Raw genomic sequence first — 13,963 nt, 5'->3', positions numbered from 1 at the left:
TGCAATCCAAAACCAATAGAATTCGATCTGGCAGTCCATATCCAATATAATTTGATGGCCTTCCAATGGGAAAATTAAAACAATATCGCTGGTTCGCCATACTTACTATGCCCTTCAAGCTCAAGCCAATAAGTCCGGTACTCTCACACAACACCTTCGAAATTCAAATTTGAATAGTTGTGTTCTGCTGATCCGCATTAACGTTGCTTTGACGCGAACAATCCGCCCCTCTTTTACACAACCTTCACCATCAAAAGCTGCAACAATCCGATACTCTTCCAGAGCACCTTCGACAACACAAGCAGAAAACCGATGGGAAAACAAATCATTTAGGGGAACTGCTCCTTGAATTCATACCATGTACCCAAATCAATACCATTCGAACACAAAGAATTTGTGCGCAAATTGTGTAATTTCTCATTTTTGTGATTTTTTTCAGCAATGAGCACGTCGGATAACAACAAAACCTAAATGGCCTGTTTTGGCCTGTTTTGCAAATGTTATTGATATAGGAGCATGTTATTAAAAATGGAACATATAAACTATTTCGAAAAAAAAAATCATGTTTATTCGAAATCCATAAGAACAACAAATAATTCAATCTGGCACCTTCGATATTACAAGTGGAAACCAATGAGAAAACGAATCATTTGCTTCGACGCTACTCCAGAATTCTTTCGACTTTTTAACTCGTTTAAGTCAAACCAATGACAAAACAAAAAACTTTTTTTTTCGTCGTTTTTCCAGAGCGTCTGCGACGTCACAAGCCAAAAAATTCAATCCAATGCTCTACCACAACAGCTTCGACATCACATGTCGGAACCGATGAGAAAACAAATCATTTATGCTGGCGTTCTGGCCGCGCGAAGAACAACATGGTATCGTCGCTTTCGCGGCGTTGGTCAACCTAGTTGTACGAGAAAGGCAAAAAGTTGAAGGCGCTCTGCACTCAAACAAAAAAGGTCATTCAATTCATGTGCCAACCCACATGGATTTTTGCAATGGGGTTGTACTCATGATAAGTAAGTGTGATAGTAATGAATTATCGCCAGTATGCATTTCTATCAAATACATGGGTTGACAAAATAGAATCTATAAAGTTAACACATACTTTTAAAAAGTTCAGTTTATGGAGTATATGCGTTAGGAAAATGATTCTTATCGCTGGATTTTTGTGCTTTTAATGTATTATTATTGGAATATTTGTATTTTTTTAATGAAACTACAATTGTGATAGACGACCGATAATTTATTGATAAGATGTTTGTTTACATCTGAGAAGGTTGTTTCATTAGGTTACTTCATTGAAGTTTTTGAAGGGACCTTTGCCGATCATCATAGTGAGTCATGCGACGGAGAAGCAACTTTTTTATGCAACAAAAAAATGGTATACAAATTGTGCTTCGTGTTAAAAGTGCCTGTAGTTGTTCCAGGGGACTGAAGAGAAGACTAATACGCCTACCCACCATTCGTTCAATATGGCGTACAATGTTTTTGTTTCAATTTCGTTGATTTCATAATAAAACAAAGCTTCGGAAGTATTCACGGGCTTCTTTTCGACATAAAAAAGTCATGCAAACACAAAAGCCTTGATATACCTCAATCAATTGCAAGTTTTCACCAGGAGAATTTATATGCGACAATTAGCACTAACTGCGAACGAACCAATCACCCAAAACGAGCAGCTGAAATCGGGTATACCACCCAGAAACTGGGTACCAAAAACAGAAGTACCAAAAACGATGTTGGGTAGAGTGCCACTGTACCGCGGATGACAGGCGTTTCACCCTCCTGAGTTGTTCAATGGGCTGTACAATTCCTACATCTGCAAGTTCCGGTAGCGTGACATTTAGAAGCAGCTGGATGTTGACGATGGGACGTACGCGAAGACGTACGGTTATGTGCTCCGATATTTGCATCAGTTGTCTTGATCCCAATGAAAAACTGTTTGCCAGAGCAGAAATGCACGCTGGAGACGCACAATAGATTCCATCGATGACTCTGATTAACTTTATTTGGCGTATGCTAATAGCGGCACCTAGAATTACAAATTCTACAAATAATACTCAACCCGTACTTAGTTATGATTAGATTGAATTACTTACCAAATCAAACAAAACTGTACCGCAAACGATACGGATCCGCTAGTCAACTGACGCACTCGAATGAAAATTTTCACAGGGCGCCATTTTTTACCAACTTGTCATCAACTTGATGAGCATTTCTACTGGTCGTCGAGTTGGTCGGTGAATGCCTGGAGGACTTTCAATTAGTCATCTAATTCAGTAGTTTGTCAAATACAAGGTATGTGCCGGACGTATGGTGATCATTAGCATCAAATAAATTTAATGAGAAGGCGTCTTTTAGAAAAGTATGAGAAATTACACATACATTTAAGGAGTCAATTTTCTTGCGTGACTTGTTCGATAAAAGGATCGAGTTCGACCACAGGGCATGACCACTGGTATGACCCATAAAGCCAACCCCGAACATTGGACCACCTCTTGTTTGCGCCTGAACTAGCCATTCTTAAGTCCACGCGCCACCTTCTGTATAGCTCCGAGACGATTTGGACGATAGCCGATAAAACGGCGTTCCAGCCAACTTCATCTTTACACATCCTCCGAACAAAGTTTTCCTGGGTAGTGTCCAGACCACATGTGGCAAGCATGTGGTCACGCATTGCGCGAAAACGTGGGCACACGAACAACACGTGTTCCGCCGTTTCCTCTAAACCTGCGCACACCAAACACTCGGGCGAGGCCGAGCAAGCCAGCTGCGTTACCTGCACTGTGATTTTGCAGCACGCTTAAACGCCGGGCACTTCGAACCCCCATGGGGTGCTTGCTGTTCACAGCTTTGCTGGAACAAATCAAACAATTGGGAGGGTTCGTGCAGCATTGTGCCTTATGCCAATCCGCAGCGTCGACAGAGATTGCTTTTGTCAGGGCCATTGCAGTCCCATTGCTTGTGCCCCGGTTCCAGGCACTTGAAGCAAACTTCGGGTTGCTCGTATATGCCCACAGGGCATACCGACCATCCCACCTTGACGCTCCCTAACTTGACTACCTTGGAGGCGTCCGCTGCAGATAGCCGAACCAATGCTACCTGCGTCCTTGCCGGACCTTTACGGCTGCGGTGGACGTCTCCACTTCACACTGTCGCCGCAGTGCCGTGACGAGCTCTTCGACTTCGGTGATCTCGTCCAGGTTTTTAACCCTTAGATTCACCTCCGTCGTGAGTGCCCTCACCTTGACCGTCTCGCCTAGGACTTCCTCCGCCAACTTCTTGTAGGCGGCGCCCTTTTGCGAGACGCCCCGCTTCAGCTCGAGGATCATCTCGCCCATCCGGGTACGACTTATTCGACGTACGTCGGCGCCGAGTTCACCGAGCTTGACGTCACTCCTCTCCTCATCGCCTTCAAGACGTCCGAGTACTTAGCCTCGTCCGTTTTGATTAGAGATGGGCGCTCAGATCCGGAACCGTTAAAAAGATCCGGATCTCTGAAGTGAGTGAATGATTCGTGGATCATTATTTAAAAGATCCGGTTCACCCGATCAGCAAGTTATTAGACCATTTGTAGGGAAATGAAAAAATTTAAAAAAAATATTGTTTGTAATCCATACGCTTGCAAACAAGAAAGGATGAAGTTATTGTCAGTACGCTTCAGAAGTGTGAGCCTGAATGACGAACGTTTCACTATTTTGCATTCTTTTTGCGTTTTGTTCTAAGGGTCCGATCCGGTTAAAAGATCCGGATCATTAGAATGAATGACCCAGATCTGATCCGTTCATCAAAGTGATCCGTTTTGCCCATATCTAGTTTTGATGACTAGGGCATCGCCCCTAGAGCAATTGGCGCCTACCCTAGACTTCTTGCTACCCTCATTCGCCTGGGCCTTCTTTTCGGCCCTTGACGTCTTCGGTTTCCTCTTGTTCTTGACCAGGGTAAAGGAGGCGTCATCCCCCTCTATTTCCCTGGTCTGGTGCGGCTGAGAGCTCTCAGCCTGCCGTAACCCCTTACCACCGTCTTTCCTGGGTGGACGGACCTTTCCAGGTCCTTCCTCCCCCGGTTTTGGAGGTACCTGGCCGGGGTTCAGCTTCCCAGCCCCACTACCCTTGTTCGGGGTAGTAACCCTCCGCGTTTCGGAGCGGCCCCCAGGGAGCTCATCCCCTGGAGACTGTCTCCCCCGTTTTTGTGTCTGCTCCGTTAGAGCAGTCACCCCCGACGTGCCCGCAAATACTTGAGCCTCAGTCTGGGTAGACTTTGGCACCACCGTCTTCGCTGGCACGCCCTCGGTCGATTCGACCTCGCCCGAGTCCGCGAATCCTTGGGCCTCAGTCTGGGTAGACCTCGACCCCACGGATTTCACGGGTTTACACTTGGCCGTCCCGACCGCCCTCTCCAGGTTGGCGTCCAGCATCAACTTTCGAAGTTTCAGCAAGCTCCTCTTGAGTTCCTTACTGATATTATGCTTCGATGACGCAAAGTCGATGATGGCGTCCAGCTGTTCCGTCGCCACCTCCGAAAGGCCGAAAGACCATCTCGTTTGCGGTTCATCGCCTTCACAAGCCATGGGCCGTCTATAACCTCTACCGGCGGAACCTGGGCGATGGTTAAGTGAGGCGCTGCGCACTGAGCTGCCGACTATTGCCTCTGGCCTCCTAGGCGGACACCTGAACAACCCACCTCTTGCGAAGGGGTTGTCGCCTACACTACTACCACTAATTGAAGAATTGACTTGGTTTTCCATTTTGGTCCCACGAGTTGCTGGGGAAAAGAGGTCCACCACGCCAGAGCCCAGCATGACGCGGTAAGGGACAATTACTGTGGAGGGTACCCAGGTACCCCACAGGCTCCGTTAAAGGCCTAACTTATTATTTCACCCCCCTGGCCATGCATCCCCTCGGCACGGGTCGCTTGACGCCTTGGGATTAGGGGTTAGGGACGATGGTCCTGTTGGTCGCACCCACTCACTCTAGCTGATGTCAGAAGGACAACAGTGCCCAGGCTGCTCTACCAGCTAAGTACGCAACCCTTAGCTGGCGGTCAATTGTCATCGGAAGACCCGTGGAAGCGTGAGATTGGAACTTGTGAGGACCAGAGCTGTGTAGGTCGCTCCTTCCCAGATGTCAACTCACCATTTCGCAGCCCTGTGTGTATGTGTGTATGTGTGTGCACAAAAGCTATAAAAAACATTAGACAACTTTTCGTATAGTAATCCTTAACCTATTTTCTCGCAACAAGTTTCATTCGACAGGGGACAAAGCCTTGTTGATCACTATTGAATTTTATAACGATCATTGTGATTAAAAGTTATGAAGAAAATGGTACATCGGACCATATAAACCCCATATAAGGTTGGTGTCTTAACCAAATGCGAGAAAGGCACCACCAACGCTAGGTTGATTAATCTGGGTTTTATTTTGAAACTTTGTCTTGTACATAATATGCATGGCGATCAGTAAACCAACGCCAATTGAATCCTGCCTTGCCCGAATGTTCATTCTAAAAATCTTCAATGCAATCTACCTAATCGAAACCAAAAGTTTTATAATAAGAATATGCTTCTGAACTTAAATCTAGCGTTTAAAGGTTCCGAGGCTTTCATTTTAGAGGCATGAAGGCTTTTTTCCGAAAAGCTCAGTTGCAAGAGGGTTGGAAGCATCCTTCTACGGTTCTTGGGACCCTTTCAAGAGGCTCGGATGACTCCTTCCAAAAGGTTCGCAGTTCTCCTTCCAAGAGGCCCGGAAGCCTTCTTCCATGAGGTTTGAAAGCCTCCTTTAAAGAGGCCCGGAAGGCACATTTGAAAAGGCTCGGAAGCCTCTTTTCAAAAGGCCCGGAAGCCTATTTTCAAGAAGCCTCTTTTTTAAAGGTCCGGAAACCTCCTTTTTAAAGGATTGAGGCTGTTGAGGAAAGTTCTTCTTTCAAGAAGCTCAGAAGCATACTGTCAATGTACTCAGAAGTCTCCTTTCAAGAGGCTCGGAATTCTTCTTTCGAGAGGCTCAGAGGCGCTCTTTGATGTTAAGAAACCTTCTTTTAAGTGATATGAAAGCTGCCATTCAAGAGGCTGAGAAGCCTCCTTTCAAAAGGCTCGGAAGCGTCCTTTCAAGATGCCGAGAAGACCTCTTTTAAGAGCCTTCTTTTAAGTAACTCGAAGGCCTCCCTTCAAGAGGCTCGAAAGCCTCTTATAGTCGTAAAAGTCCTGGAGAAATATTGATGTATAAACTCAAATTAAATTGGAAAGTTTAACAGAATAATTAAAACATCTAAAAAACACCTGAATAAAAATGAAAATTTCTGCCCACTTTATGGAGACCCACATATCCCTTCAGTTTTCAAGCCAATTTTACATGCATCCGATGAGTTACGCTTATTTTTAGTTACAGCAACAAATAGGGGGTACCTCAATTAATGCAACATTTCGAAGGGGTACCTTTAATGAAAAAGGTTGAGAACCACTGCTTTGAAGTATTGATTGAACATCGTCACACAACGATTTTTTGAAGAAATTCAGTTGTCCTATATTATAATCTCTGTTCGACTGGTGTTGCTCAGTTTGTACACAACTGATCGCAAGTGTTGCAGGAAGTCTAATATGTTGCAAAAATTCTTGAGATTGAAAATTAGTACAAAATTGAAATTCTTTGTTATCATTGAGTCAATCAGCGAGCTTCCACCCTAGTAAAAATGGGTTAATTCATATTTAATGAAAACCCCAAAATATCCAATACAGTTGAATAATAAATATACTCGAATACCCATAGTTCTTAGGAAGGCACATCTAGCAATAATCGAAAACGACACACGAAAACAGTATCTGAATTCATCTAGTTTATCTCATCGACGAGTGCACAGGCTTTGAGCATTCAAATGGCACATATTAATAAAATCGGTAAGAAGAGCTACATTCATGAGCATGCCACGAGTGGTTTAACAACACCTGCATCTGCGCGTGTAGCATTTCTTTGGCTACCCGGTATCAGTAAATGGCAGCAAGTTCAATCGTAACAGCACAACCTGACGATGATGGATGAAAGTTGTGAATAGATAAAAAATGCTTATTTTTGGAATTTCATTCAAGGCTCTTCAATACATAATTATGGTAAAGAGAATTGGGTTCACAAGCACCCCCAGATACATTTTTCGATGTTTCATCACGTTAATTAAACCGATGAAAATTTGCATCTGAACACAAATATAAACTTCGGCAAATTCCACCACAGCGAAATTAATTTCCCGGCGAACAAATAGCTTAATTATGTCATGCAGCCCTACTATGCATCCATCTTCCCAGGTGGGAGCGTTCACTCAACATGTGCTCTACATCGCTTCCCTCTTATATTCCCAGTGCCAAAACATACAGGACCGCAACAACACGGTGGAGCTGTGGAGCGGAGCGGCCCAGTACTGCCTCCTGGTGGGGAACTACAACAGTGCCACGGCCATCCTGGAGTCGCTGGATATGCCGCCCATCGCTAGATTACAAATCACGGTAAAATATTGCTATAAAAATTAAATTAATGTTACCACCCACTAGCATACATATCGGCACAGTCAATGGAAAAGGGCAGAAGGGAAATGATGGCGAGCGGAAGCTCGGTTCGTTGGTGGTGAATTGAAATAATAAATTCGAAGGGAAGTAGAACAATGCCTACAGAGCGAACCTCCGTTGCAACATAGTTATTAATTATGCACAATACGTGCTGCGAGCGTTGTACTACTGCAGTAACAAAGCACTAAAATTTCATCTCGTAATTCACAAAAGCGATACATTCAAAGGTGTATGGGGGATAGCAGGAGAAAGTATGTGAGTCACAAGCACATGAAGCTAGCTTAGAGGACTTTCAAATAACAAATAAAAATTAATAAATGTATGCAACTCAATCTGCTAATTGATCAATTGGAAACGCCAACACCTGTGTTCAGAATAATAACAACAAAAGCCGAAAAGCAAATGGAAAGATGTCATTGTCGAATTCAATGGAAATTAAAAACAAAAGCTAGGTCCATACAATTGATATTGTATTTTTTGAAGATTTCTTCTCAAACCATCTAGAAAAAGGTGATATGTGATTTGAATAGTAAAGGAGTGGCTTTTATGAAACATTCGTTGCTCTGCGGAGTGCTCAATCGACTGAATGAATCGAACATTCAGAAAACAGAAATGAAGAAATAAAACAATCAACTTTTTTAGACGTTTGCTCTTTTAGCTGTTGCCATATTATGGTGCTGTATGAGTACAAGCTCAAAGCTCAAGTGTCCAATAGCCTTCCAAACTACATATTCAGAATCGAGTAACTTTCTCCAATATATTCTGAAAACTACTTCTCTCTGCAAAAAAAGTTAATTGAAATAAAAGAGCACTGCAGCAGTGAATTTGCACGAAATTGCACTCCAAATAGCCACATATCCAATTTCACTCACTGCTGATGGTCATTGTGAGCAGCTAATGGCCCTGCAACGAACGCTTCGCCAATTCTAACGATACCTGAAGTGCACTGTTGCTCATCATCCGGCGTTTGTCGCTGGTTCATGAAGTCAGATATTGCCAGATTCGAACAATAAGATCTGACCTTGTCAATAGTCCAGTGCTATGAACGAACCGACCGAGAGCACTTTATGCAGATCTAAGTACAAAGGGAGTTTTTTGCATTGCGCTGTAAAATTCATTGCGCTGCTGGACCTAGTGGGGTAGTTGTTATTACCCACCATGGTTGTGAAACCACTACAAAGTCCTTAACAATGGTACTGCTGCGATGCACTGACTGTGCTGTGTAGCTGGTGGCGTTAATTAATTTTATCTTCACGGTGTAGCTGCGTTGTCTCTCAAGTTGATCCTATTCTGTTTTCTATCCCATTTTCCTATGCACCTCGCCTTCCACAGTGGAGCAAGCTTTCGACGACTACGAGTCAACAACTGGACTGCATGCAACGTCACGCGGAAGGCTGTGGAAATTTATGGAGCAAACAAACTGAGACCAGCTCCAGCGGTGGTGGCTCAAATTGCGGAGACAAAAAGCGAAAACCCTCGGCGACGACCACCGCCACGTCATCGTCATTCGCCGTCTCCAAGGCAAAGTCCAACGAGTGGGTCGTTGTTCCGGTGTTTGTGGACATCGTCAAACTAGCTTTGAAATCCAGAGAGGACTGCTGTGTAAGGTAGGTTCGCTGGCGGCTCTAGAACTTGTACAAAAACAGGGTAATATTTTTTTGAAAATCGTGCATGAAAGTAAGGAAATAACTTTTTTACACTCGTGGTAAACAGCTTTGTAGATGAAAAGGCGAAGAATAAATTTAAATAATTTACTGTGGAAAACAAGTTGCACTAAGAATAGCATCGAGCGCTATCATTTCACTCTAATAATGAACATTTTAGACAAGGCCCAGATACCCATATAGTGTTATATACCAATCGACTCAGCTCTATAAACTGAGTAAATTTTTGTCTTTTTTTGTTTTACAAGAAGTAATGCTAATGCACTGACCCAGCACACGCGTAGTAGTTGCCAAGCTACCACATGACAGTGTACTGGATTGTGGGACTCTCACCCACTAAACCATCCTTGGGCTCCAACCCTAAATTCCCCGGGACAGCTTTCCAGCATTATTTCTGAAGGATAGGCTGTACTTAATGTACTCATTCACACAGGCCCTCATACTATTTGAGACTTACTTGGATGCTCATTCTAACATTCCACTACCATGCCTCGAGGAGTCAATAGCGGTAACTGACTGGGCCAACAGTTACTACGCTAAGACACTCCTACCTCAGCATGTGTAGTCCATACACAAACTTCCGCCATGCCTTATGGTGACCATAGCAGTTACCCGCTACGACACTCCTTCCTCAGCACAGACCGATCACTCACTTTTATGCCGAAGCAGACCACGCGCTACCCTACCAAAGCAGGGGCACTCTCCGTGCATTCAACACACTACCACCCTGCCGCCGAAGCAGCTTCTCCAAATGTCACTCGTCCCATGTGAATCTTATTTGGCTGCTCACCCTAACACTCCACTGCACAATGCAATGGTTCGAAGGCAGCCAAAACCTCAAAAACCGAAATTCGTATTTCGGTCGGAATTATATTTTTCTCATTTTATAGAATACTTATGTGGTTCAAATTCAAAATTTGAAGAAGTTCTGTTAAGTTTTGACTTTGTTACATCATTTTTAATTGAACATGATTGTTGATTTCCAATGAAAAACGCTGTTTGACAAAGCGTTTAGATCAGCATCGTACGGCTTCAATTATATCGCTAACCCCAATATTATTTCAAGACTGCATTATCAGGGTCTTAAATAGTATACCTATGTCAAATATAGGTAACAGAACTCAGCTTAAGTTAACTTTATATACAAATTTATTTAAAATACTCACATTTGTTTTATTGCCTTGAAATGCCTTTTCCTAATTATTAGATTGAAGTGTCTTACTTCCAAAATTTGCTCTTGGCATCCGAGATTCTACCAATTTTAGTTTATTTCTACATGAATTTTATTGTTGGAATTTTGGTTTTGTCTATTATTCAAAACATGTAATTATGCTGAAAACTTTTCTCATAGTATGTATTAGATATAAGCCTGGTTCATCACTTTGCAATCAAAATGATTCTACCTATAAAGAGTTTCAAGTGCTCATGTTTGAGCTCGAGCTAAACTGTAGAACACTATTCTTGCCAGAAATAGACAATGTTGGTACTGATATTTGAACTGAAAAGCTGACCCCAACAACTATTTGAACAAGCATAACAGATATATAAAGCTACCGTGATTCCATCAATCAAATCACACACTACTATAATATTTGACTTTGATTAAACGATAACATTTGTTATTTCAATAGTCATTCGAATTTTTGAGAGTTGATTGTAATTGAACAGAGCACAAGCCGTTTGAAGTTTGTATGAAATTTACTACAACAGTAACTTTAGTCAACAAACAACGTTCCGCAGCACTCTCCACTAAGCATATGCGGTATTTCGAAAAATTTCGTTTCAGGTGGTTCGAAACGAAATTCCGCGGAATTTCGCGGAATTTCAGCATGGCGAAATCTGATTTCTTGATTTCGTTTCGTTTCGTTAAATTACAAAAATTTCGCTAGAAAAAACTAGCTTCTAACGAAATTTAACGGAATTCCGCGGAATTTTGAAACAAATTTAAATCGAAACCATACTTTATATTATCAAAATTTTTGGCTGCGCCGCTGAACATAATCGTAAAGTTGTTTTCAAAACTTTAGGTTATACAATATTCCAATTAACACTTACTACAATACCTCATTCTTAGTCGACAAATTCGTACACGTGATATTTCTTTGATTTTGGAGTAATGTCACACATTTCGAAAGTGCCTTAAATAAAGACAATTCCAAAACATCAACACTATTGATAGAAGTGCCTCTTTCGAGTTGAAATGGTTGGCACTTTGATCAGCACCAATAATGCCTTCACTGAATTTGGAAGTGATACGTTGTTGAATTCAGAGATAAAAGGTTATTGATTTGAAAGATGATCAATATTAATAGTTCTAAAAATAGAAGACAGTTTGTATCAACTGTTCTGCTTTCTGCACAAGGATTTTCGAAGTGTGAGATGGAGTCATGGTAAGATGCAGGACTTCCAAGCGATGGCACGTTATTCTAATCTGGGCTGCGGAGATTTTTTGTTTATTTTATTAGTTTTGCAATCAAAATATTGTGCACGTCAAATGGAAGTGATGGTCTTTGAATTTGAAAAGGTCAGCTATTAATATTGATTGGATTCTAAAGTAGTGCAAAACAATTCTCATGGACGTGCATATTTTTTACCGTGTATGTAGTTTTCTTCTATATGAATGCGGAAACGATCATGTGGATGCTGGTCATGGGACGGCAGCTAGTCCGGGAGAACGCGAAGTGAAAAAAATCTACCTCGCGTAGCAGAAATTTGATTAACCAGTGTGCAATCGATTGTGTTGATGCTGATCACGCCAACTAGTGTGGGAGAAGGTAAAGTGATAAAACTAATGTCTGCATCGAAGAGCACAAAATTATTTAGTGCAGGATCGATCGTGTTGTAGAACAGTGATCCCCAAAGTGCGGCCACGGGCCGCATGCGGCCCTCCAAGCCTTTACCTGCGACCCGCGGAGGACTTCAGAAAATATACTACATGTGGCCCATTGAGCCATACATAATAGAATAGAAAAATCTTTCCATCGTAATCATTTGTTCGTTGTACTCTGGGAACCTGTTAAGTTCACATCATTATTGATGTTGAAATTATTAATGAAATTCATCACTTCTTAAATGTTGTGTAGGTCAACAGCAAACACACTTCAAGTTTATTGCTCCGGGCTATGATAATAGCATATATGTAATTTTTCTGAAATCTAAGCTTGATTACAGGGGAGTTTCAGATAAAAATAATGTTATCATTTGCCTCTCCGTACCAGGAATGCTTTTAATCTTCGATATAGGTTGGGATTGGGAAAGCATTCAACTGATGAATTGTTGAATGATCAACACAAAAAAAACAACGATAAATAGTTCGGAGAGCAGATTTACACAATTTCTATTTAACATTGATGGCAGGTTCAACTAGTTTTAAAAACACGTATGAAACATGTAGTCGTTTTTTTTTTTTGCCACAACAAGTTATAGTGAACAACAATCCTTGTGCGTAAAGTTATAAAGTCATAATCTTAAAATCGGTCAAGATATCTTATGGAACAGTAGTTTAGAATAATTTGTACCTACTGATCTAATTTGAATTTTTCGTTGGCTTTTTTCGATGAGTACATACGCACTAAGCTCAAAGTAGAAGGGAGCAATCGAAAGCATTGAAGAACAGAAATGAAAGATATCGCAAGCGAGCGACAAGTATAATTTTTTTTTCTTTATAGAAGGTTAAAGTGTGCAAGGACCATCAGTGAACAATATTGAAATTGAAGTCGCTGTTATTTTGCTTAACGTCCACTCAGGAACGGCTCGACTGATAGCGTGGGGACTATCATACCAAGACAGGCACTGATCTAATGGTTCTGTAGCTGCGAAAAGAATTTTCTTTTCTTAAGCCTGCTACCACAAAAGAGCTAAAAGTCAGCTACGCGATGAAATTTGTAGAATAAAATGTCTTTTCAAGTATAAAAGATTGACAAAAATAAAAGATTTTTGGTCAAATGTAAAACAAACTTGAAAACCTTGATGAAAACCCAAAATTCAATAAAGGGGACTTCCTGAGCCGTGCGGATAGTTGCGTGGCTATGAAGCAAGACCATGCTGGAGGTGACTGGATTCAATTCCCGGTCCGGTCTAGGAAATTTTTAGGGTTGAAAATTTTCTCTACTTCCCTGGGCGTAAAAGCATCATCTTCTTCGCGTTATGATATACAAATGCAGAAATGGTACCTTGGCTTAGAAGCCTCGTAGTTATTAACTGTGCAAGTGCTAAGAGAACACAAGCTGCAAGGCGGCATTGTCGAAGTGGGGGATGTAATGCCAAGAATGAGAAGAGAAAATTAAATATGAAATGAAAATTGCTGTGCGGCCCTTGATAGTCAGCATTTTTTTTCCTGTTCGGGTGTGCCACTGCGACCAATTATTAGATCTATTGTAGCGTTACCCGTATCCTTAGTGTTTAAGTGCATGTCGAATTACTCCAGTGCTATTGAGAAGCAATGCAGTATCGGTTTCGATACAGTTGTTGTTTTGTTTTCTCAAGACCACCATGACAAGGTCCCGCTATTTAGACCCTTCATAGAGAGCAATCCCATTGAAGGCGCGCCCTTATCAATAGGAAATCAATCCTTTCTTGAGAAAACAGAACAGTAATACTGTTTTTGGCCATGCATCGGAGCCCTAGCCACATCCTTGTCTTGCTTCTAGAATATCACCAGTGAAACTCTTAAAACCCGGGATTTAGCTCTGTCTACAAGACCATTTCACGCAAGAGAATTTGTTCAGTAATAAGAACTTCCGTG

General features: G+C 41.9%; 1 protein-coding gene across 2 annotated transcripts in view; it reads left to right on the top strand.

The window, feature by feature from the left end:
• LOC134212023 (ras-GEF domain-containing family member 1B) overlaps positions 1-13,963 on the top strand; it is a 171,425-nt gene that overhangs the window by 87,716 nt on the left and 69,746 nt on the right. Inside the window, exons 8-9 of one of the 2 annotated variants that reach the window (XM_062689514.1) lie at positions 7,352-7,495; positions 8,888-9,162. In XM_062689514.1, the coding sequence (XP_062545498.1) occupies positions 7,352-7,495; positions 8,888-9,162 (419 nt within the window). The remainder of the gene's footprint in view (positions 1-7,351; positions 7,496-8,887; positions 9,163-13,963) is intronic. The other variant, XM_062689515.1, reaches the window with a different exon arrangement.

The sequence above is a fragment of the Armigeres subalbatus genome, chromosome 2, assembly GCF_024139115.2.
Source record: "Armigeres subalbatus isolate Guangzhou_Male chromosome 2, GZ_Asu_2, whole genome shotgun sequence".
NCBI lineage: Eukaryota > Metazoa > Arthropoda > Insecta > Diptera > Culicidae > Armigeres > Armigeres subalbatus.
Note: the sequence above shows the minus strand (reverse complement) of the source record. Positions and strands in the feature narration are given on the sequence as shown.